Here is a 25,735-nt window from a genome sequence, read left to right as displayed (position 1 = left end):
AAAATCAGGAGTCAGACACTTAACTGACTGAGCCATCCAGGCACCCCCAAACATATTTTAAAACACTTTCAGTAACCCTGAGACATAAAAATGCATAAATGGGAAATTGTTTTGTAGAAGGCATGACTATAAAAATGTCATTTTATGTGGCTGTGATGCCTCTCTGTGAAATACAGAGCATGAAAATTCCCAGGAATAGAAGGAAGATGCAAACCCTAGAGAGTCCTGGAGAAATGAGGTGTGTGGGGGAAGAGGCTTGAATAGACTCTTAAGTTGTAGAACTAGAAGCAGAGCCGGTGTTTCCTAGTCTCCATTCCTAGGCTCTGTCTGCTTTCTCCTTATTAACTATTATACCGTAAAACTGCCTGGCCTCAAGAATGAAAAACAGATTCTGTAACAACACTAAGTAGAATATCAACCATAGGACTCAACTGTACCATCCTTGGCATGTAAACCTTAGCCATTTTACCAAGTTTGGACAAGGCTCCAGGACCAGAGGACCACTGAAAGCCTCGTAGGGTAGATGCTGTATCTAATATGCACATCATCAGCCTCAGTTTTCCTAAAGGAAGGCTGTCGATGGTGGTAGGTGTGTTCTTATGGGTTCTCTGAGGTGGTGGCTCACGTGTGTCATATCAGATAGCAGAAATTTGGCTTTCTCTTTACTCCTTGGTTTTCTGCTCTACCTTGTAAGCATTCCATACAGCCCTAGGTTAGTCATACTTCAATGTAAATGCAGGAGTCACCACTTTCTCCTAGTGGATCTTTTGGACTCCAGTCTCAGCCCTTAGCCCCATATTTATTCTCTTGGTTTATTTATGCCCTTCTTGATTAGTCATGCCACTCCCTTTGCCTAGAACTCTTGAGGGAATCTCCATCATCTACAAGATAAAGGATAAACTCCTTTACGTGGCTTACAAGGCCCTTCATTTTGTGGCTTTTATCTTCCTTTCCAGTCTAATTGCTACATTACTTCCACCTTCCAAAATTTATGTTCCAGAAATAATGATTGACTTGTTTCCTAAACATACCATACTGTATCACACTGCTGCATGAACTGTTTCCTCAGCGCCTCATCTTCCACCTGGTAAACTTCTGTTTGTTCTTCAAAACCCCTTTCATGATCAGGGGTTGTTTTATATGCACTGGTATAGCTTCTCTGATAAGGTGATACTTGAACTGAGATCTGAAGAAAGTAAGGAAGCAAGCCAAGCATATATCTGGCAGAAAGAAGAGCATTCCAGGCAGAAGAGATAAGTGCAAAGCCCTGAGGTGAGAACGTGCTTGGCATGATTAGGCAATAGCAAGCGGCCCTTTGTAGATGGGACAGAGCAAATGAGAAGGAGAGGTTGTGAGATGGGTGTTGTGGAGCAGATCCTGTAAGGCACGGTGGGCTGTAGTAAGAATTTTGAGATGGGAGGCCACTGGGAGAATTTGAACAGAGGGGTAACAGGATTTGGCTTGGGTTTTAAATGTGTCCCCCCAACTTTGGGGGGAGTGAGGTGGGAAGAGCTATAGGGAGAAAGGTAGAAGCAGGAAATTCAGTTAGGAGTTAGACACAAGATGATGACTTGGACAAGGATTAAAGCAGTAGAGATGGGGAAAAATAATAGGAATCTACATGTATTTTGAAGGCACAGCCATTGGGGTTGGCTCTTACACTGGATGTGGGATGTATAGGAGGTCATGGAAAACTCCAGGGGGTTGGACCTAGGCACCTGGAACGATGAAGACACCAATTACTTATTAAGGGAAAGGTGAGAAGGAACAGGTTTGAGTGGGGAAATTAAGAGTTTGGTTTGGGGTATATTCAGGTCAAGATTCTTAACAGACATTAAGGGGCAAAGGCACCCAGGCAGCAGGGTCTGGAGTTCAGTAGAAAGATTGAGGCTAGGGGCGCCTGGGTGGCGCAGTCGGTTAAGCGTCCGACTTCAGCCAGGTCACGATCTCATGGTCTGTGAGTTCGAGCCCCGCGTCAGGCTCTGGGCTGATGGCTCGGAGCCTGGAGCCTGTTTCCGATTCTGTGTCTCCCTCTCTCTCTGCCCCTCCCCCGTTCATGCTCTGTCTCTCTCTGTCCCAAAAATAAATTAAAAAAAAAAAAAAAAAAGAAAGATTGAGGCTAAAGATGTAGTTTTTAAATCATCAGATCCTAGATGATATTTAAGGTAATGACGTTGGATGAGGTCATCTGGGAAGTCTGGTATAAGTTCATGTGATTAAAATGCATTTCCCTTCTCAGCCTGCCGATCTGAGGTTTGGTCTATGGTTTTTAAGGAATAGTTCTTCTAGTTATTTATTTGCATGGTCAGAAAAAACAAAGCAGATTTGAGCGGGGAGATCTGCATTATGCTTCCAGTATTTACACTTTACCCTGTGGAGGTAAGGAGCTCCTGCCGGCCTCAAAGAACCAAAGTAGGCCTAACCCATAGCTAGAGGAGCAGAAGTAGGAATTCTCTTTTCATCCTAGCAGCCTAGAGAAAAGCTCTGTATATTGAGTTCCCAATTCTAAAATAATTTACATTTAAATTTGAGGGGAGGGCTTGGGGACTCCCTTGTAAACTAGAACCTCCTGTAATACTTCTCAGTAAAATGAGACAAGATTGAAATGAATTTCTAGTTATGCTTTGGGAGCAGTCAAGGTGTGTGTGTGTGTGTGTGTGTGTGTGTGTGTGTGTGTGTGTGTGTGATTAGACAAACAATAGGTTAACTGCTTGCCTGGCATTCTTCCTTTGTCCTGAGATTTATTTAGCTTTGGAAGATCCCCAGAACCATTTATGGACAAGGAAGAGGTTAGTCAGCCTAAAATGTCAGGAAAAACTTAATGTCTTATGATTGAGAATGCATATATAAACATGTTTTTGTAAACAATGGGACTCTGGCCCACTCTGTTAGTAAAAACATGATTTTAGCATGTGATTAATGGCCCCTTAACTGTCTATGTTCTTCGTGTATTCTTTCTGAAGTAGGTGTATCTTTACATTTGACTTTCTTTAGTGAGGAGTTGTTATAAACTGTACTATTTGTTTTGTTCCTGTGTAAGACCTGTTTTAAAGGCTCACATGTAGAGAGAGAAGGGGGAGCTTTTCTCCCTTGGTAGCAGTGTGAGAATTCCTATATGTCCCGTGGGACAAGATGGGACTTCTTTCAGCCCTCCCATTCTCTTGGGTCAGAGTTTCACCCTCCGAGTGTTGGTCCAACTTTTTCTAGTTGTTTCTCTCAGATTTTTCCTGTTTTCTGTTTCACTCCATCATCCCCTGAAACTCCCTATCATTGACCTATAAAGCCAGGCGCCTCCACCCTCTCTCAGCTCTGACCTTGCCCCTCCCCCATACCTGTCCAGCTTGGAGTGTACAACTTCGTGAAGGTGCTGTCTAGTAATGTATTTCCCCTTAGTCATTGCTGGGTCATGCTTTGTGGCCGTGCATAGACTTGCTTTAATTTTCCCTGGCTAAGTTAGTTCTTATCCTTTAATTGTTGTTTGTTTTTCTCTGGAATGTCTCACTGAGCTCCATAAACCTAATTACCAAATATCGGTGTCATCTTTTTCCCACTCTGGGGGGTATTGTCTCCCCCCCAGCACCCCTCCCTATCACCCCTAGTTCATGTCATGGTTGATTCAGTGTTCATTTTATTGTCAGGTTAGACAATAACCATATTATTGGCTTTGTTTTTAGTTCTCTCATTCTTGTTCTAACCTTAGAGCTTATACATACTTCATACTCTTTTTTTCCTGGGTATTTTTCTTAACAGAATCTTAACTTTATTCTTGTCCTCCCAAATTCCCCACCTCTTTTAACCTATTTAAATGATAATTAGCCACTAAATATATAGGGGTTGTTTTGAAGTTAAATTTCAGACCTGTCTCCCATGCTTTAATGTTTTTACTGTTTATGAGTTAAAAAAAACAAAACACAAGTTGAATCAGGTTTGGTTGCCACTGAGACTTCTAGGAAAAAATGTAAATGTGTAAGGAAGCACCTATAAAATGATTCATAAGATTGAATTTCCCATTGTGAATTGATGCTGTACCATTGCCTCAGGCTTAGGTAACTAACTAAAAGTATTATCTTTTGGATGTGACATCAGCTGTCATTTTCCACATATGCAGATATTTTAGGTATGTTGGGCAAGTAGTGTTTCCCCCGAGTCCACTTGGAGTCCTCCTTTTCATTTAACTCTGTCTTCTCTTCCTTATTCTCTCTGAAAGTTTCAAGTAGATTTTCTAGAATTTTGCATATCCTATTGAATCTCTAAAATATCCTGTGATCAGGTTTGCTATGCTCCTTCCTTTACAAATGGCAAGCATTGTGCACTTTGAAATCCTAGGTCTGTGGACACTATGGATTAACAGTAAGTTTTCACACTGATTTTTTTTTTCTTTGGCACACAGTTTGTAGTTTCTCCCCAAGGATTCTTAATGCTAAAAATTACGGGATTATACCTTATGTAAAACCCAGACAAAAGGAGCAGCATAAGAAAGAGCCACAGGAGGTTTTATTATTATAAGCGAGAGCTTTGAAAATGCCAGTGCCTTTTGTCTATCTTCACTCAAAGTCTTAATTCTGCAGAGAATGGCAGAATTGCCTCGTATTTTAAATGAGAGAACAAATAAATTCATTTGGAGTGAATCACTCTTCAGTTTACATTTTTAGGCTTAATCTAGTGTTGATCAATCCCCTTAGAGATTAGTCTAGTATTCATTGACTAGTATTTGTGGAATTCTACTTGGCAGTGATGGATGGTATCTGTTCTACAGTAAGACTAGATAGGGAGTTTTTTTTGTTTGTTTTTTTAAATAGGCTCCATACCCAGCGTGGGGCTTGAACGCATGACCCTGGGATCAAGAGTCAGATGTTCTACCCACTGAGCCAGCCAGGTGCCCCTAGATACGGAGATTTTTTTACATAATACACATGAAATAATTGGTTACCCATGGAAAATAGTAAATAAGTGGGAACTTGGACCAGGATAGGCAATGCAAGGTATTCTTAATAATGCAAGTTGTGGAAGCAGACTGTTAAGACTGTGAGCTCAGGGGCGCCTGGGTGGCGCAGTCGGTTAAGCGTCCGACTTCAGCCAGGTCACGATCTCGCGGTCCGTGAGTTCGAGCCCCGCGTCGGGCTCTGGGCTGATGGCTCAGAGCCTGGAGCCTGTTTCCGATTCTGTGTCTCCCTCTCTCTCTGACCCTCCCCGGTTCATGCTCTGTCTCTCTCTGTCCCAAAGATAAATAAAAACGTTGGAAAAAAAAAATTTTTTAAAAAAGACTGTGAGCTCAGGCTAGTCTCTTCCTGATTTATAAGATGAAGGAACGTACAGGTTTTTGTGAAAATTGAGTGAAATATGTATGCACCCTAGTGCCAGATATGTTGTAAGTGCTGAACAGATTTTAGCCATTATTATGTCTACTTGGAATCCATGAGAAATAGGAAAAAGGGACATTGTTACAGGCAAGAGAAATCAGGGAGGCCAGGATGCCTGGCTGACTTATTTAGTAGAGCATGCGATTCTTGATCTCAGGGTTGTGAGTTCAAGCCCCACATTGGGCATGGAGCCTACTTTTAAAAAAAAGGAAAGAAAGAAAGAAATCAGGCCTTCCTGACAGTGGGAAACTTGAACTGAACCTATAAAGGACCAATTCAGAAGTGAGGGATTCCGGGTCAGAAAAGCAACTTGAGCAAAAAGTGGTGCAAACAAACATAAGTGAGGAATGCTGAAGAGACCTGACAAAAGGGAAGGAGCGTGTTTATTTCAGAAAAGAATGGTGATGAAGTTGGCTCGGTATAGCAGGGTCTGACTATTGAGGGCAGTTTGGACTTGGTGTGTTATCACATAACTGGCACAGAGGTAGAGTGGCCTACAGTGGTATCCAAAGTAGACTGAAGAAGAGAGAGACTGAGCCCTAGAAAGCCTGCCGGTCTGACTGCCGCAGTGAGCCAGGCACAGGTGGTGAGGGCCATTGCATGATAGGGACAGTGAACTCTAAAAAGGATTAGTTCATTTCTCAAGAAGCAGGGGCTAGATTTGGTGACTTGCTTCTATATAGATGAGGGCACATGGGAGAGACTAAGGATAATTTGGAACTGGCTTTCTTTCAGGATGCCCCCTGTATTCGATAGTAGCCTTAGGGCTAAGAATTTAGGAGTCTGTTAATTGTAGGGTTACTCATAGGATAGAGGAGAGGGGAGTACATTTTGTTGTCATTTGCGTTTGTTGTTTAGCAAACTAAAAGTAGCTGCCAGGGATCCCTTTTTTTAAACATTTCTTTGCTGAATTCAAGGGACAGGAAATAGGAGCTAGAGAATGCCAGGAAATCCATGCCTGTCTTTCTTACCATGGTAAGCTTAGTGTTAAAAAGAAGGCTTTCAGGAGCATCTGGCTGGCTTAGTCGGAAGAGCATGGGACTCTTGATCTCAGGGTTGTGAGTTTGAGCCCCACGTTGGGGTTAGAGATTACTTAAATAAAAACTATAAAAAAGGGGGGCAGGGGTGGGCCAGAGAGAGAAGGCTTTCATATCCCTCACCTCCCAGGCCTACCACTTACTTAGGCTATGTGATCTTGGATAAATTCTGTAAATCCTATGTGCCTCAGTTTCTTCATCTATAAAATGGGAGTCTTAGTAGTACCTAAGTCATAGTGATTATGGGATTTAAATGAGTTAACACACATAAAGCACCTAGAACAGTGACTGGCAAATGGTAAGCACTAAGGGTTAACTATTAATAGTATCTCTGTTCCCTTTTTTTAAATGTGAAAACCCTGAAAAAAAAGCTAGAGTGTATCTATTTTGCCCCGGGCAAGTGAAGGGATGGCTTGGTTTTATGAGTGGATATTGGCTCATCTTACTATCATAGAAAAAAATCTGGCATCAAACTATTGCAGATGACGAGCGACTGGGTTGCTCTCAGAATCCATGGTTTTTCTGTGAGAATGCCTCAGTCTTTGCTGTATTTTTGTCCTGCCTGTGCAGGTGATTTTTTATGATAGTGACTGGAACCCCACTGTGGACCAACAGGCCATGGACAGGGCCCACCGCTTGGGGCAGACAAAACAGGTTACTGTGTACCGGCTCATCTGTAAAGGCACCATTGAAGAACGCATTCTACAGCGAGCCAAGGAGAAGAGTGAGGTAAGCACAACGTAGAGGGAGTACTGTACTGGTGAAGAAATTGGAAAGTTCAGCCACATTTACCGGGCTAAGATGCTTGCCTTTCGTTCATCACGAAGGGGCGAAAATTTCTTCTGAATAGAAAATAAAATCAGGGCCGGTACTGCTCTGGCTATTCATTCCTCATTCCTTTCCTATCTAAATGGCTTCGACAGCCTAGATAGGGCTATTGTTCATGTGGCAGCGACATCAGTCATAGCCCTTGTGTTTCACATACTTTCACATTCAGGGGAAGAAGGAGCTCTCATCATAGGACTCCCGATTTGACAGCCTCTAATTTGTATGCCAGATTTGTTAGTTTCCAAAGAAATGATTATTTGGGGTTTGTGTATTTTTTTTTTAATCTTGATTTCAGTATTGGATCTTCTAGCTCTCAATTAGCAGTCCCAAGCAAAAGAAGTTCTCATTTTTCTTTGTGTTGGACAAATAATCTGGATGATCCAGTGAGATGAATGAAAGGAAATGGGGAATCTAAGTGCCAGAGGAGCAGATTGAGAAAGATGTTGCCTTCTTTCTGAATATTTGCCATGAGGGAGTGGGTGCCTGGTAGTGATGTTTCGATCTGCTTTGGTATAGATTCAGCGGATGGTGATTTCTGGTGGGAACTTCAAACCAGATACCTTGAAACCCAAAGAGGTGGTTAGTCTTCTTCTAGATGATGAAGAACTGGAGAAGAAATGTACGTACTCTAAACTAAAGCTGTTTCCTCCCTGCAAAAGATGTTTCTCTATACCCACATATCTGAAAATGGTAGAGGCCCTTGGCTATGCGCCATGGGTAAGCAAAGCCAAAGACTGTATTTGGGGAGAAACATTTTTTATGTTAATAACTTGTATTAAAACCCAAACAAGAATGTGTTATGGAGTAGAAGGCAAAATTTGCATGTATTTTAAAAGTAATATGACTTTGAATTCATTTACATCAGGGAAGCTGTATCCCTAGACTCCTCAGCAGTGACGAATTTACTCTGTTCTGCCCAAAGAAATGTTTTTGTTTTTGTTTTTGTTTGATGTCTGAAAGAGAATATATTTCTTCATATTATTTTTTATTTAAATTCAACTTAGTTAACATATGGTATACTGTTGGTTTCAGGAGTAGAATTTAATGATTCATCACTTACATATAACAGTGCTCATCCCAAAAAATTCCCTCCTTAATGGCCATCACCCATTTAGCCCATCCCCCCCACCTCCACTCCTACAATCCTCAGATTTCAGTCTGTGTTTAAGAAACCCTATGTTTTCCCTCCCTTTTGGTTTTTACCTTATTTTTTCTTTCTTCCCATATGTTCATCTGTTTTGTTTCTTAATTCAACATGAGTGAAATCATGATACTTGTTTTTCTGACTGACTTATTTTACATAACAAAATACACTCTACTTACATTCACATGGTTGCCAGTGGCAATATTTCATTCTTTTTCATCGCCAAGTAATATTCCATTGTGTGTATACTATATACAGGTATACCTGTATACATACATACAGGCTTTTTCCATAATTCGGCTATTACTGATAGAGCTGTTATGAACATTGGGGTGCATGTGCCCCTTCAAATCAGCATTTTGGTATCCTTTGAATAAATAACTAATAGTGCAATTGCTGAGTCACAGGGTAGTTCTATTTAAAATTTTTTTTTTTAATTTTTTTTTTTTTTTTTTAATTTACATCCAAATTAGTTAGCATATACCAAAGAAATGTTTTCATGGAGAAGTTTGAGAACCATACTTCTATAACACTTCTTCCATGTATCTCTGGCTTTGGAGAACAATTGGTTTCAGAATTACCTCATGAGCCTCTGAGTATTTCATAGCATCATACAAGAAAGCATGATGAGGTTCCTTTCTTACAGTGCTCACATTTACCACCACCTTCTAAAAACCTTTCAGTACTCTCCAGCCATACTTGATCTGTACAGTGCAGAGATCTTAAAAGGCTGAAAAGAAAAAGAAGAAAGGCAAGGAAAGGCCCACAACATTGAAACCAAATAGTAGTTGGAACCCAAAAAACTGTTAAGAATCCAAGAACTCTGTTCCTTCTCCAAGTTAAAAAAAACACCAGTTATCTGTCTTAGAAGTCATACCCTGGAACACAAATATCAGGGGGTATGGCCACCTTAATTTCAGAGAATGAGGATTACAGTTAACACAGGTACTTCATCAGATCTTTACAATTTTCTTGATAGTGAGGCTGCGGCAAGAAGAGAAACGGCAGCAGGAGGAAACCAACCGAGTCAAAGAGCGCAAGCGCAAGCGGGAAAAGTATGCAGAGAAGGTATCTCAAGTTTGAGGTGGCCAACAGGGACCGGTGTGGGGCAGAGTGGTGCTTACAAAAAGGCTTTGGGTACATGGCTTGTCATCTTGGTTACTAGTTGGTATCCAGCTCCAGCAGCTATATGGGATAAGTAACAACAGTTCTATGCTGATTGACATTTGATCCACAGAAATGAAGCCTTGTTAGACCAGTACCCCCTACACAGACCTGTTGTCTCTGTGGTCATATGTAATTATGGAAATCATTTGTTGAGACTGTTACAGAGCAGAAGGCTAAATGTGGGTAAGATGGATCGATCTTACATTATCAGATTCCATAGAATCTTAGGGCCTAAGATGTCATTATGTCCAATCCTACCATAATTCTGCTAGTGTTCCATTCAATGTCATCTACTGTTAGCAAAATAAATCACTGCCCGGTCTGTTCATCTCTTTTTGTCCAATTTATGCCAAAAATTCAGGCTGTGTTTTGTCTCCCTTTTGACATTTCCCACTTGAGCCCACTAGGCTAGCTGCTAACTGGGATGTAATTCCCCTACATTTCTCCCAATCTTGCTGTTTCTACCAGAATATTATTTCAGTGATCTTTTTTTTCTTAATATTTTATTTATTTTTTGAGAGAGCATAAGTGGGGCAGGGGCAGAGAATATGAAGTGGGCTCTGCACTAGCAGGCTAACAGCAGCAAGCTGTCTGTGGGGCTTAGACTCATGAACCATGAGATCATTACCTGAGCCAAAATCAGATGCTTAACCAACTGAGCCACCCAGGTGCCCCTGTTTCAGTGATCTTTATTCCTGGTCTTTATTGACAAGTAAATCGAAGTGAGGCCTTCAGGATTTATTCTAGTTGCAGGAGTCAGCCCATTGGTTCTGACTAGGTTCCCAGAGTTACACCAAGGATTGTTGGTTCGGAACCACTTTGCTACCTTCCAGAAAGTGCTTCCTAATTTTTTCTATTGGGCCTGGCTTACCATTGGGTAAGCCCTTCATCAGCCCTTGTTGAGCCCCTTGTCTTGAGCAAGATAGCTGCCATGAGCTTCAGACGTCTTGATAGCTCTGGGCCCTCAAGTCCAACAGTTGTCCATGCTTCATTTCCCTGAACTGTTTGGTTTGTCTGAAGCATATTGTCTGGCCACATGTTTAAATTCGTTCTGTCTTAAGTGGAGGTTGACTTCTTCCCCTTATCCAAGCTTGTATTGGGCCTTAGGTCCCTTTTCCTTCTTTTGTAAAATCTACACCCTCAGTTGTACCTTCTGCTAAGCAGAACTATTTTTTTTATTTAAAACAATTTTTTTAAGTTTATTCATTTTTGAGAGAGAGAGACAGAGCATGAGCAGGGGAGGGGCAGAGAGAGAAAGGGAGACATAGAATCTGAGCTGTCAGCACAGAGCCTGATGCAGGGCTTGAACTCATGAACTGCAAGATCATGGCCTGAGCCAAAGTAGGATGCTTAACTGATTGAGCTACCCAGGCACCCCTAAGCAAAACTATTTCTAACCTGAAGGTTAGAAAGTACTTACTAAATATAGTATTCACTATAATTACAAAGTTGAAAAATCCAAGAACTATGTATGACTCCACTCTCAAATCTCTAACCCATTACTTACTACTGTTTAGAATTTAAATAGCTTTAACATTCAGAAACAACATCAAAGAAGAAAAGGTGGCTTTCTAATATAAGAGATTGTAGGGTTTTCTGAGTTTGCATCAGAAGCCATCCTCACTCTGAGCACAGAAGTTTCAGATAAACCCCCAGTGGTAGTATAAACTACGCAATGACATTAACCCTAATATAGATGTAGATACAAATGTAGTTAGATGCAGTGGGTGAATGTGATTCCAGAATTTTCCAAGCACATTCAATGATTTTAGGTCCCTAATCTGTGACAGCACCCTACTGAACTTGGTTCTAGAACTGCTTAAGGTAGCTCAACCCATAAGCAATTACATGTAAACTGAGAAAATGACAAAAAAAAAAACAGTTTCTTGGATATGATAACTTTCATTCTCCTTATGCATATTTAAAAAGAAGGCAGAGTAAAAACAGATGTGCAGAAAATACACTAAAGGCACTGGCCTCCCTCTTGTAGGACTGAATCTGTTCAACCCCTCTAAGTGCTACAGCTTGGACATGCCGGAAGCTGACCGTGGAGCTCACCCCCATGGGTGAGGCTTAGTGCGGCTCTGATTCAGTGTGACTGGCCTACTTCTCAACTCCGTATTATTGGGGTAGAATATACATAAACTCTTCTTGAGCTATTCTTTCCTCCTTCCATAGGAGTTTTTTCTTTCCTTAAAAGTATGCTAATTGAAAACAAAAAACAAAACCTGGAAGTTTACAGAGAGGTTTCTGTCCTCACTTTCTTTTCCAACTCAGCTTTTCTTTTTGATGCCTGTCTTCATGCTTTTTCCATATTTCTTCATTTGTGTGTTCCCAGAAGAAAAAGGAAGATGAATTGGATGGGAAAAGGAGAAAAGAGGGTGTGAACCTAGTAATTCCATTTGTTCCCTCGGCTGATAACTCCAACCTTTCTGCTGACGGGGACGACTCCTTCATTAGTGTGGACTCGGCCATGCCCAGCCCTTTCAGTGAGGTGAGGCTCCTTTTAGATGCCTTCACAGCAGTAGAGACTGCATCCTGACATTGTAGCCTTTGCTTCTCCTGGAGTTCTCCTGCCTTGGGGAAGGGGGCTGCACATGGAATCCGTAAGGAGGAAAGGAAATGAGGACAAGCTGGCTTCTCTGGAGCCAAGGCAGGGGATTTCACCCTCTGGAGTGAAGCCAGGAAGGAGAGAAATAGCCTAAGAATCACATCCTCACGTGGGTACAAGGGCCATGGGCTGTGGGTACCAGGAATGGTGGTGATCTCGATCCTTCTTCCTCCAGATCTCCATCAGCAGTGAACTGCACACTGGCTCTATCCCCCCCGATGAGAGCAGCAGTGATATGCTGGTGATCGTGGATGACCCAGCCTCTTCAGCCCCCCAGTCTCGAGCCACCAACTCTCCCGCTTCCATAACGGGCTCCGTTTCAGACACCGTGAATGGTGAGTGATCCTACTGTCTTATATAGCTTGGGCCTGGTCCTCTGCCTCAGGAGAAGCATTGGTTTGGTGCTGGCCAAAGTCCCAGTTCTGTCTGAGATCATGGCATTTTCTACTGTGTAAAGAAGAGTCAAGTGGAGTAAAAACAAAAACTTACAGGCTCATTCTTTCAGTAGCCCTGTCAACTGAAAGTGAGAAAGAACTTGATAAAGATTTCAGACTTGTTTTCTAGTCAGCCCTGTCTTTCATATTTCACCTTCATTTTTGTTAGTTTTTAATTATAAAGTTTGCTTTTCTGGGCCTTTCCAGTGTTGGTTCTGTGGGGCCCAGTGTTGTTGCTGTTTCTCGAGGAGTTCTAGGTTTTTTTTTTTTTTTAATTTTTTTTTTCAACGTTTATTTATTTATGGGACAGAGAGAGACAGAGCATGAACGGGGGAGGAGCAGAGAGAGAGGGAGACACAGAATCGGAAACAGGCTCCAGGCTCTGAGCCATCAGCCCAGAGCCCGATGCGGGGCTCGAACTCACGGACCGCGAGATCGTGACCTGGCTGAAGTCGGACGCCTAACCGACTGCGCCACCCAGGCGCCCCGAGGAGTTCTAGATTTAAATCTTAGGAGTAAAAGTTGACTCTCCAGGGCAGGAGCATGTTGAGGTGTGCACATGAATCACAGAGAGCACGCCCCTGAGGTTCATTTAGTAATGAACTAGTTTTAGCTGTTTAGAATTCTTACTAACTCTGTGACTCCTTGGCCCAGCCACTAAATGGAGACAGAGACCTCCCTGGAAGTCCTGAGATACCCTGAGAGCCAGCCCTCCCTGTTAGGGGAAAATTCTGTTAACATCACATGTTGACTTTTTTACCTCTTGGTCCATTTGTTCCCACAGGAATTTCCATTCAGGAAATGCCAGCCGCAGGACGTGGTCACTCAGCGCGAAGCCGAGGCCGCCCCAAAGGTTCAGGAAGCACAGCCAAAGGAGCAGGGAAAGGCCGGAGCCGGAAGTCCACTGCAGGCAGTGCTGCCGCTATGGCAGGAGCCAAAGCAGGGGCTGCAGCAGCGTCCGCAGCCGCCTATGCTGCATACGGGTACAACGTGTCTAAAGGTGCGGAGGCCTCAGGGGGCAAGGGTGAGCTGCAGGCTCCATTCTGGTGAGGGCCAGTCTGGAGGGTCTATTAAGCATTCTGCTGGGAGAGCAGGTAGGGCACTCCCAGGCCAGAAAGCTCCTTCCCAAAGGCCACCTTGGGTTCTGCTTCTGCACTGAGCAGTCCTGACTCTCCCCTTGCCCTTGTGACTTAGTACAGTTTCACCTTTGAAGTGGAAGTAACTATGAAAGGAGAGAGTTGTATTTCTGGACTATACTATTTTAAACCATCAGAATTCTTCCTGCTTTGAGAACTCATTTTTTTCCCCAAGACCAGCATTTCACGTTTCAGTAGTCCAGGCCAGCATAGTTAACATTTACCTAAGTATGTGTGCTCCATCACTCGTGCTTCGTGTGCATGGACCCCACTCTGGAGTCTACGGTAGAAGTGAGAAGGGAAGTTTTCCATGGAATACATTTAAACAGCAGTGCACAGCAGTATGCTTGTACTGAGTGACAAAAGAGGGGAGGCCTTCATTGTAGTTGTAGCCCGGAAAAAGGAGGAGCCATGGGCCTGAATATGAAGTTGCCAATCTGTAATTCAGAAAGAAGGATGACAAAGATTTGGGCCTATCAGGGGTCACAAAGCAGGTCAGTCAGGCTGTGCTTAAGAGGAGCAGTAGCAGTCAAGAGTGGAAAAACAGGGCAAGACCTGGTGGGGATGGGCTTATGAAGTGTGTGATGAGGGGCTCTGGAAAGAGTGAGAAAGAAAGTGGCTGTGGTGAGCATGACACGTGGAGGATGATTATAACCATAGCTGGTAGGACATCTATGACTGACTGCTTGACCTCTCTCCCCAGTCACAACCTAGGCTTCATGTTTAGCTGATAGTGTTGTTGTAGCAGGTAGGGGCATTAGCTTATTAGTGAGTGTTAGCTGCCCTCCCCCACTTCTTCCTCCTGCAGGAATCTCTGCTTTCACGTATTTTCTTCATTCAACAAATATGAAGTATAATAGGCTGGTCCAGCATTTCTTAACCTTTTGCCAGCTCATCACATCCTTGAAAAACAACAGTCATACTAGCAGCCAAGGCTGCCATGGCAGGCTGTCTCACCCACAGATGGGCAGAGCATAACACCCATCAGACTTTCTTCTGGAGACCTGGTCTGAGAAGAGGCAGGAGGGGTAAATGAGGCAGCAGGGGTAGAGTTCACAAGAAAAACAACAGTGCTTGGTAACTGGGAATGGACTGATTCACAGATCTCCTGCAGCTCCACTGTGGATAGGAAGAGACAGCCGTCTGCCCACCGAGTGCTTAATATGCTTTTTTAGGAAAGTAAAATCAGTCCACAAGAAACAATTGACACATATTAGACACTGTGTTATCAGGTGTAAGTGGATTTGGCTCATATGAAGGAAAAAGAGTTTTCACCCACGGAACCATCACTGAAGAGGAGCAGTTTCAACTGGGTCCTTGAAACTGCAGGTCTTGGGAGAGTAGAGGACATCTTGTGAAGTTAAGCTATTCACAAGCGGTGTCCCAAGAAGGAAGAAGGAATGTGTAAGAGAATACATTAGCACCTAGGAAGTTACATACCATCCTGTAGCCTTGGTTTGCCCGCATTGTGTAACGTGTGCTGTGTCCTTGAGCACCAAGGAGACATCTTGTCCTTGTGGATGAGATGATGTGGAGAAGGCTGGGTAGGTATGATTTTTCTTTTAAAAACACATCCCTCTTACTGAAAAGACAGTTGACAGGAATGCAAGTAAGAGGTTGTGCTAAGAAGAGGTTGGCAAGGAGTGGCAGGGAGAGGGGTCCTCCACAGCCTCACCTCCAGCCCAGACTAACCAAGGTCAGGCACCAGGGCAGCTCAGACAGGCCAGCTACCTATACACTACTTGTCTCTTTCTCCATTCCCACAGGAATCTCGGCCAGCAGTCCTCTGCAGACGTCCCTTGTTCGGCCTGCTGGCCTTGCTGACTTTGGACCTTCAAGCGCCTCTTCTCCCTTGAGTTCCCCTTTAAGCAAAGGAAATAATGTTCCCGGGACTCCCAAGAGCCTCCACTTGACCAGCAGCCTAGCCCCAGATTCCCTGGTCCGGAAACAGGGCAAAGGCACCAACCCCTCTGGAGGACGGTAACTACCTGAACCCTCTAGCTTCTTTCAACCAAACGAGGGGCTAGAGTCCTGGCCCGCAAGTGGTCTTTAGATGGCTTGCCCAGTGCAGCATCTTACATCCCAGGTCAGAGGGCAGAGATGACCAGTTGCAGCAAGGGAAGGACAGGCAGGTGCTTGGTGTGAGCACTTTTCTCACCTGTGTCTCAAGAGGAGTGCTATGGGGTGGCCTATAGGAAGAAGGCCCAAGGACAGAGATCGGCCCTGCAGCATCTCAAATGAACTTTACAGCCACGTCTTAAACCTCGCACTGGGGAAGAGCCTGACATAGATCCCCTTTAGATGCTCAGGCACACAGTCTCCATCCCCATTCACTCTTGGGCTCTGGCCATGTCCCTTGCAAAAGCTGTGCAAGTGCTGTGAAGAACCTTCCATAGTGGAGACCACTCTTAGGGCTGTGATTTCCTGTAGGGCTAAGAAGGGAGGAAATCCTGTATCTGGCATCCTCAGTCTTTGGGCAGCTCCCCATGTCTCCAGACCCCATTTGCCAGAGTGTCAGCACTGAAGAGAACATTGAGTGTGAGAAGGTAGTGGCTTGTGAGGGTGACAGAGGCTAGAGGAGGCATGCCGGAGGCACTTGTTTTCCCAGCATTTCCTCCCCTGTCCTGCATGGTTCACGCCAGAGAACCTTCAGGTCCCACCAGCAACCGTAGCAGCAGCTTCCACCCCAGGACTCCCAGAAGCCAGTAAAGAGACCAGGAGCCACCTCAATCAGCAGGACATCCTCACTGCCCCTCTTGCAACTCCCTTTGCCCTTCCTGAATGCACAGTCTCCCCACCCCTGCCCTTCAGCCCCCTGCTTGGCTGTATGCACTGTCTGTATTGCACTGAGAAAGGAAGGGACAGCAGGAGTGAGGTGGAGAGGATGGAGAAAGGGCAAAGCTCAGCACCAACCCTCCCGGCCCTAGCCCCACCCGCCTGAGCTTGCTTCCCCCCAGAGAGGCAAAGGGGTGGTGTTTGCATGGGAGGTGTTCCTGCCTGCCCCCAGCCTGATGTCCCTGGTGGAGCGGGTGCTTCCGGGAGGGCCAGCCTCTAATTTGCACACCTGAAAATCGCGGAATTGAGTTTAGACAGATTGATTTTTAAAACTTTTTTTTGGAGTAGGGTTGGTAGGGGAATCATTTAATTTAAATCATTGAGATTCCCCTGCCCAAACCCAGACTCTTGTGTACAGAAGCTATTTAGAGGGAATCAGAAAAATGCCAAGCCTTTTTTCTCTTTGAATGTGCTGTCTATTTTTATAACTGAACTTGTATATATGTACAAAGAGAGACACATCTTTCTTTTACTAACTGGAGAAAAAAAATCTTAAATAAAATGGAGTGAGATAATTTTATGTAAATTAGGATGTCTGTGGTCTTTGCAGCTGCCTCGGGGCACAGTAGGGTTCTTAGAGGAATGTGACTGGGTAAAGGGGACACAGAGCCCCAACATCCTTCCTGTGGTTGGAGAGGACAGGTCGTCATTGGGACAATTAAAAAAAAAATTTTTTTTTACACATATTTATTTTTGAGAAACAGAGCACAAGTGGGGGAGGGGCAGAGAGAGAAGGAGACACAGAATCTGAAGCAGGCTCCAGGCTCTGAGCTGTCAGTACAGAGCCTGATGCGGGGCTCGAACCCACAAACCGCGAGATCATGACCTGAGCTGAAGTCGGACGCTCAACCGACTGAGCCACCCAGGTGCCCCATCACCAGTGGCATTTTTAATCAGGCTTAGGAATTTGCCTCCAGCCATCAGAGAGGAGGCTTGACCAGTGCCTGGCATGCTGAGGCCCTTGGAGGGTGAACTCATTATGACTCAGGACCTAGACTCTAAGACTCAGGTGTGGACAGCTTGGACTGGTTCACCATCAGGTAGTTTCGTGGTGGCAATCTTAATACCGACAGGTTCTTGCTCCAAAAACCGCAAGTGAGAGATGATCCTGGCAGTGTGTAATGTGTAAAATATCCAGCTAATAGGAACAAGTTTATGGTCCCAATATCCAAAACTGTGGCATGTGTACAAAAATACGTATATAAACCCCAGAAACCAGCCCATTGGCAGTTCCAGTACACAATCTATAGATCTGTTAGCAGAAATACTAACAGACTGTGAATACTGACAAACTGTGAATGGAATTCCCATGTTCTCAGAGTTAGCCGTGTTTGTAAGAATCATGAAAGAAAATAGAGTGAAATATGTTTCAATGATTCCAAAGACATCCAGGCTTTGAAAACTTACTTCTCTCATCAGTTGGTAAAAGAGCAAGTTCCCAGCCTCGACTGGCAGTTGGTGTTTCTCTGACTGAGCTAAAACACTGATATGCTCTTGCATCATCTCTGAGCAGGGCTCGTGGTGTTCCTAAGTGTGCTGGCCGTGTGGCCTCCCGAGCCTTGGCTCACGCTGCACACCCTTGATCGCAGAGGGCTGGGTACTGAGCAGCTGCTGCTCACCCAGTTACAGGATCAGCCTTTTTGTTTTGTTGATCTCAAGTAGCACTGTTGTGTATGCTCCCTCTTGTTTTCCCTGCTGGTAACTTTGACCAATGCTTCACACAGAACAAACCAGCATCAGTTTCCCAATTAACCGGTGGTCTCTTGTCACTGCTGTGGCTTCTGGTCAACAAGCCCACTAGGATGGTCCTCTCCAGTTCTCAGCAAGGCCCCCAATGACATTCCTGCTGGAGCCTTGCCAAGGTTGGCAGTGGCCACCTCTCTGGAGACATGACAACTCAGATTCTCTCACAGCTTCGTCCAGATGTGGTAGGCTAGTTGCCCTTGCCTGAAAAAACATGTAAGATTTGGATTAGAGACCTCTAATCTTCTCGACTCAAACATGCTGCCATACTCCCCTTTCACCCATTTTTAATCCAGTCCCTAAAGAAACAGCTAACATTTCATAATGAGAAACACTCACAGCCCTAATGTTCCTCCTCACCTGTCTCTCCCTTCCCTGAGGATAGATGGATGAAACTGGAACCTAAAAAGTGAAGACTCCAAGCTCATTAACCAGTCCCCAAGTTATGACTCATGCTCTGTCTACCCACTTTCTGAAGACTTGTACATCTTCCATGTGAGATAGCCCAGCTCTCAGGAACCCAGGGAGCCAGTACCCTAAAATGGAAAAAGGCTGGGGGAGGGCTCTTGCCTGCTAAAAGAAACATCCCTCAGGAAGCCTAGAAGCCCAGGCCTTAGAGTGCAGATCTGGTGTGGATCACAGTGAGGGCTGTCTCTTTGGCCGAGGTCACTTTGCCACATGAGCCAGCTCTGAGGACCCCAGGTGAGTGAATTTTAAGATCGTGAGTCTGTATGAACAGCCCTGGAAATGGAGGGTGTGCAGTGGGCTTACTATCCCTGTTTCTGTGTGTAGGGACTTGTTGAGGCACCCAGGACTCTGGAGACCTACCCAAGGCTTGTTTGTGTCTGTGGTCCTGAGGTTGGGCTGGGCAGGAGGCAGGGCAGTGCCGACTGAGCAGTGAGCGGCGTTCTTCACAGCCTTGCCCTGATGTCTGGCAGCATGTTCCATCAGAAAGCCATGCTGGCTTGCAAGTACAGTCCACATGCCCTCACCTGTGCCCCTTGCAGCAGACCATCTGTTATTAGAGATCTCTTTAGCTCCTGTCAATGCCAAACAGGGAGCTGAGGTGAGATAGTAAGTTTTAGTGGGTCTCAAAGTTTTAGAGATCCCCAGATGTGCCTCAAGGGCTGCTGTGAGTGAGGCGTAAAGCAGCATGGCCACCCAAATTAACCAGTACAGTGTGGAGTTCAACTATTAGGGAAAGAAAAGGATTTGAAACCTGGATCATCCCTTAAGGCAGTTTTTCCTCAAACTTAATATGCATGAATCACCTTGGGATCTTGAAACGCAGATTGAGTTTTAGAAAGTCCAAGATGAGATCTACAGTCGACTGCATTTCTACTACATCCCAGGTGATGGCCATGCCGCCAGTCCTTGGACCACACCTGGAATAACGGGCCTTAGAGCACGTTCCACCTCTGCCAGTCCCAAGTAAGCCACCCCTGTGTGTTGCCACTCCAGCCAGGAAACCTTGTGAAGGAAATAACAGCTTTGTTTTTCTCTTACTCTGCCTCATCCACCTAATGACAGAAAATGAAATCCTAATATTTCTAGGAAAATTCAGTCTCATATGAGTTTTCTCCAGTGTTTTGTTTTTTTTAACTGTTAATTCATGATCTTCTCTAACACACTTCCCCTCTGGGTAGCACCTCTGTTAAACATGTTAGGTATGAGAGGTCTCATCTGCTGCTGTTCCTCTGTCTGGTGTGGCTTCCAGCCAGAGGTAGCCTCTTTATTTAAAAAACAAAAATTTTGGGGGGAGCCTGGGTGGCGCAGTCGGTTAAGCGTCTTGACTTCAGCCAGGTCACGATCTCGCGGTCCGTCAGTTCGAGCCCCGCGTCGGGCTCTGGGCTGATGGCTCAGAGCCTGGAGCCTGTTTCTGATTCTGTGTCTCCCTCTCTCTCTGCCCCTCCCCCATTCATGCTCTGTCTCTCTCTGTCCCAAAAATAAATTAAAAAAAAAAAAGTTGAAAAAAAAATTTTTTTAATATTTATTTTTGAGAGAGAGAGAGACAGAATACGAGTAGGGGAGGGGCAGAGAGAGAGGGAGACAAAGAATCCGAAGCAGCCTCCAGACTCGAAGCTGTCAGCACAGAGCACGAGGCAGGGCTCGAACCCACAAGCCGTGAGCTCATGACCTGAGCCGAAGTTGGTCGCTTAACTGACTGAACCACCCAGGCGCCCCAAGATGTAGCCTCTTTAGTTGCTGGCAGCTGCTGGAGTGTCTGTGATCCCTAGGCTCACTTTCTGCTGCCTTTCTTGTCATGGCCACCAGACTCCTCAGGGTCAGTTAGCTTTCTTAGCTCATTGCTAAACCCTTTTCAAGGATGTGGGGAAATTTGGCCGCTCCCCCAAGCTTCTTAGAGACCGGACCCCTGGCTTGTGGTGAAGCCATGTGATTTGGGAGGCAGCTGTGGTCAGTGCTGCCTGCCCACGAGCGTCTTCACAATGCTCGTTTAGACAACTTAGATGGGGCAGGTGTGTGGAGGGCAGAGTCTGTTGCAGAAAACCCAGGGCCTCTGGCTGCCTTGAAACTGTGTGCGTGGGCACTTGCTCTATCTATGGTGGCAAATGGTGATCAGAAAGACCCCTATGTGGAGGCTCCTGAGGACTGGGGTGGCAGGAGCTTGGGCTGTTTCAGCCCTCATGGAAACGACCCACCCATTTGTCACCCCACAAGCATCTGGGCCAAATAGTGCTATGGAGATGCCAGTCTCAGGTAACAGTCACCAGGGATGGGTATAAATGGTGGAAGGAAAAGGGAGGAGAGAGGACATGCCTGAAGCCCACTTCCTGGGTGTTGAGGACTGGATGTCTCACTAATCACCAGGCTCCCAGCCTCTTCCTGTGTTCCCATTTCTACTTTGCTTCCGGTCCACAGACTTGGTGGTTCCCCTTTCCTCTCTGAAACTGCCACCTTGGGGGTGCCTGGCTGGCTCAGTCAGTAGAGCATGCAACTCTTGATCTCGGGATTGTGAGTTTGAGCCCCATGTTGGATATGGAAATTAAAATTTGAAATTTTAAACTGCTACCACCCACTCTCTCATTCCACCACCACCCGCTCCCCATAATGGCAAGAGGATGTACCCCTGGTTTTCTCCTAGAAATACTGCCAAAGATAAACCTCTTGCTTTTTTCTATGTTAAGGGTTTTCTTGGTCATCAAAACAAGGACACCAGGTAAAAGCAGAACTGGACATAGGAAGTCACAAAGCTCAAGATGTCTCTCGCAGTTCTCATGGAGCCTTTGGTTCCTAGTTCCTGGCACCTGGGGGAGAGAGACCAGGATTCCAGAGAGAGAGGCCCCCCAACTCTTTCCTTCCTCATAGGTAAGAGTTCCTTCCCAAAAGGCAGGAGAATGTGCTCCTGTGAGCACCCCTGCAGGGCCCATGTCTCTGCTCTCCCATGGGATTTCTGTGTCTTGGGACCCAAAGCTCAAGAATGAAGGCCTGGCCCCAGGGGCTAGAGTGGCCTCTCTGGGTCCAACCTGGACTGGGGATTGGGCCATAGTAATTGGGGATTCCATAGCCTTGGGGATTCCCAAGGCAAAAAGGAAGCTCCTGTGAAAGTTATAGGAGACCATGGCAGTTTTTCTAAGCTCCCCCATTCCCAGCTGGTGATCCCCCAGAGAGCAGCTCTGTGAGAGAATAGCCAGGAGCATTCCAAATGTTTTACCTCCTCCTCTACCATCGCAAACCACAAACCCCACCCTAAATCAGGCCTACCTATGGCTGTTCCTTCTACCAGAGAAGAGAGAAGGGGCTTCCTTCCCATTTCCCCGGTATGGGAAGCACCTCGTTTAAAACAAGATAAAAAAAAATTTTTAATGTTTGTTTATTTTTAAGAGAGAGGGGGAGACAGGATCCCAAGCAGGCTCTGCACAATAGCACAGAGCCCAGTGCAGGACTTGAACCCACAAACTTAAGATCATAACTTAAGCTGAAGTCGGATGCTTAACCAACTCAGCCACCCACGCATCCCTAGAACTCTTTTTAAAAGGTTTTATTAATGTCACTGCTTAAAAACACCATACCTAGTAAACCTGTCTTAACATTTCCCGAGGCCCTGGGTCATGTGAGGATCTTGGTGCCCAGGCTCACTGCAAAGTGACTAACATGTGCACAACATTAAATAGCACCAACAGCTACACTGGCACAATTCTTAAGTCTACTTTGAAGATGGCCTCTGCCCCCTCACTGTTTTTGTGCCCATATGAGGTAGCCCTCTCTCTTCTAACTTTTTCCAAATTCTGGAGGGCTTGGAAACCATTTTACTGGATTTGGAACTTCTGAACCAATGAAAAGTACTCTGAAGGAGGAATTGTGGGGTCTTCTAGGAATGATGTAATTGAGCTTCAGTACATGCCTCCTGTTTGGCCTGTTTTCTGGCCCTCCCGAGGGCCTCTAGTAACTGAGCTCTGGATAACACAAGTGTCTTAGATAAGCATGTTCTGGTTTTTAACCAGTTCACTAAAGCTTGCTGTCTGTATTTTTTCTCTCCTTTTTTTTTTTTTTTTTTTAATGTTTATTTATTTTGAGAGAGAGTGGAGAGGAGCAGAGAGAAGAAAGAGAATCTCATGCAGGCTCTGTGCTGTCAGCGCAGAGCCTGACCCCAGGGCTCAATCTCAGGAACTGTGAGGTCATGATCTGAGCCGAGATCAAGAGTCAGATGTTTAACCGACTGAGCCATCCAGGCACCCCCTCCCCCTTTTTTTAAATTACCCTTAAAAAGCAAAAAAAAAAAAAAAAAAAAAAAAAAGGTACTGATTAACTTAAATGACAAGGAACAGCTCTGCCAAGGGGTCTAGGCAATAGATTGATGCAGCTCACTCTCAGAAGGCAATGTGAGGAAATACAGTCCGTCATCCTAGGTTAGGAAGAGCAGGGAAAATGAAATGGGTGATCTCAAAGGCCAGTGTCATTGAACCTGATCTGATCTCCTCCTCTCTCCTGTGCCTCATCTTTATGGGAACAGGATGGTCATCCCTAGGGACTAATTGCAGATGTCCACTGGTTCGGCCATAAATCCTCTGACCAAATAGTATTGTTGCTTATGTTAGTTAGGGTAGCACACACTGCTATAACAAATCCCACATGCAATTGTTCAGGTAAGTTATAAATCCATAGTTTTCTCACATAAGAGTTTCAATCTGTTGTACACACTAAGGTCCCACGTTCTTTTCATTCTGTTTCTTGCCATCTCCATGCATTGTCCTCATCTTCATGGTCAGTCAATGCTGGTTTGCAAACACATATGACGGGGAAAGACTGGGGAGGAAGTTAACCTGCTGTCTTAAGGGTTAGACCCGTAAGTGGCTTCTAGCACTTTGTCTAACATTCTCAGAACAAGCTTTAGACCCAAAGACCCACCTAACTGCAAAGGAGGCTGCCATACAATTTAAGAAGAAGAGAACAGATTTGAATGGACAGCTGTTAGTCCTCCAAACTAACACTCCAAAGGAACACTCCAAAGGAAAATGGGCAAAACCGTTTATTAAAGATTTATTTATTAAGCACCTTCTATGTGCTGGACCCTGTACATGCATAGAAAATGTACACACACATGTGCAAATGTTAATAATCATACAGGGAAATGTTCAACCTCATTAATAAGCAAAGAAATACAAAATAAAACAATGAGATTCTAAGCTTTTCCTATCAGATTGAGATTTATTAATTTTTTTTATAAATCTTTTTTTAAGTTTATTTACTTATTTTGAGAGTGACCGAGACAGCACAAGCCAGGGAGGGGCAGAGAAATAGGGAGAGAGAAATCCAAGCAGGCTCCGTGCTGTCAGCTTAGAGCCCCATGTGGGGCTCCAGCTCACGAAACATGAGATCATGACCTGAGCTGAAACCGAGAGTCAGATGCTCAAGTGACTGAGCCACCCAGGCGCCCCGGCTGAGATTTATTTTTAAATGACAGTTGCAGGAGTTGGGGGAGGTTACAAGGAAATGTGCTTTGTTACAAATCCTGGTAGAATCAGAAGCTCATTTACTGTGAGATTCTGTAGTGTCAGCCTCAGGTCACCTCACTTTGTGTGGGCCTTTTTTGCACAGATGGCATGGGGCACTGCTTCAGCCTAGGAGAACCCCTCTGCCTTGGAAGAGGTGGTCCTGGAACTGTTCTTCAACCTCCGATAAAACTCTGCCATTGACCTTCATCTAGTGTTCAGATCCCACTGTTAACTCCAAGGAGAATGATCTGAACAAGACACTGTTCCACCTTGATCTCGGCTTCTCAGCCAACAAGCCCCCCCAAGGACAGGCATGGTGGGTGGCACCAGAACAGTAAGGCCCTGGCTGACTGGACCATGGGAAACCATGTTTATTGAGATCAGTGAGCAATGCCTAGACTGAACAGGCATCTCTGAGAAAGTTACAGAGGTAGCAATAGGACACCCAAAACTATTAAAAAAAAAAAATGTATATTAAACATGCCATAAAAAAGACATTTCCTTCCTATTTTTTCTATAGAAACTGCAATTGCAATATCATTATTGCTTGAAAAGGCAAAGAATATGCAGCCCTTCACACCCAATGACTATAATAAAACCGATAATAATAAGTGATGAGAATATGGAGAAATCGGAATCATTCATTGTTGGTGGTAAAGTAAAATGCTACAGGTACTTTGGAAAACAGTTTGGCAATTCCTGAAAAAGTTAAACATAGTTACTATGATGGTTGATTTTATGTATCAGTTTGGGCCACAGAATACCCTGACATTTGGGTGTTCCTGTGAGGGTGTTTTTGGATGAGATTAACATTTAAGTCAATAGACTGTGTAAAGCAGACTGCCCTTGCTCAGTAGGTGGGCTTCATTCAATCAGCTGCAGGCCTGCATAGAATAAGGCTCACCCTCCCTCCAGTAAGTGAGAATTCATCCTGACTGACTGCCTTTGAACTGGAATGTTGGCTTTCTCCTGCCTTCAGACTGGAACTGAAATGTTCACTCTTGCTGCTATCTCTTGCACCTGACTCCACCATTGGCTGTCCTGGGTTTTAGCTTGCTGGCTTATCCTGCAGATCTTGGGACTTGTCAGCTTTCATAATCACACGAGCCAATTATGCTAGATCTATCTTATTTATCTCTGTGTAGGTTAGTCCACTAGATAGATAGACAGATAAACCTATTGGTTCTGTATCTCTGGAGAGCCCTAATAATATACTTGGGAATTCCATTCCCAGGTATAAACCCAAGAGAAATGAAAAAATTCACACAAAACCGATACACAAAGGTTCACAGCAGCATTATTCTTAAATAGCAAAAAAGTAGAAGAAACCCAAATGTCCATCAACTGATGAATGGATAAATACAATGTGGTATGTCCATACAGTGCATTATTACCCAGCAATAAAAAAGAGTGAAGTGCTGACACATGCTACAACATGGATGAAGCTTGAAAACGTTATGTTAAGTGAAAGAACCTAAATACCAAA

At 44.7% G+C, this 25,735-nt stretch overlaps 1 protein-coding gene across 5 annotated transcripts in view; it reads left to right on the top strand.

Moving 5' to 3' along the window:
* Window positions 1-24,870, top strand: part of INO80 (INO80 complex ATPase subunit) — a 146,218-nt gene extending 121,348 nt beyond the window's left edge. The window contains exons 30-38 of one of the 5 annotated variants that reach the window (XR_005795778.1): window positions 6,968-7,126; window positions 7,742-7,844; window positions 9,349-9,437; window positions 11,875-12,030; window positions 12,323-12,482; window positions 13,366-13,581; window positions 15,484-15,697; window positions 18,681-18,997; window positions 24,770-24,870. Coding sequence is in view for 3 of the 5 variants with exons in the window: in XM_040492326.1 (XP_040348260.1) it covers window positions 6,968-7,126; window positions 7,742-7,844; window positions 9,349-9,437; window positions 11,875-12,030; window positions 12,323-12,482; window positions 13,366-13,581; window positions 15,484-15,697; window positions 21,442-21,622 (1,278 nt within the window). In the remaining 2 variants the exon portion in view is untranslated. Of the gene's footprint in view, window positions 1-6,967; window positions 7,127-7,741; window positions 7,845-9,348; window positions 9,438-11,874; window positions 12,031-12,322; window positions 12,483-13,365; window positions 13,582-15,483; window positions 17,079-18,680; window positions 18,998-21,441; window positions 21,623-24,769 lie in introns of those variants that run through there. The other 4 variants (XR_005795777.1, XM_040492327.1, XM_040492326.1 and 1 more) reach the window with 4 other exon arrangements.
* The last annotated feature ends 865 nt before the right edge of the window (window positions 24,871-25,735 follow it).

This window comes from Herpailurus yagouaroundi, unplaced genomic scaffold (assembly GCF_014898765.1).
Source record: "Herpailurus yagouaroundi ecotype Mexico unplaced genomic scaffold, PumYag 184, whole genome shotgun sequence".
NCBI classification, from domain to species: domain Eukaryota; kingdom Metazoa; phylum Chordata; class Mammalia; order Carnivora; family Felidae; genus Herpailurus; species Herpailurus yagouaroundi.
Note: the sequence above shows the minus strand (reverse complement) of the source record. Positions and strands in the feature narration are given on the sequence as shown.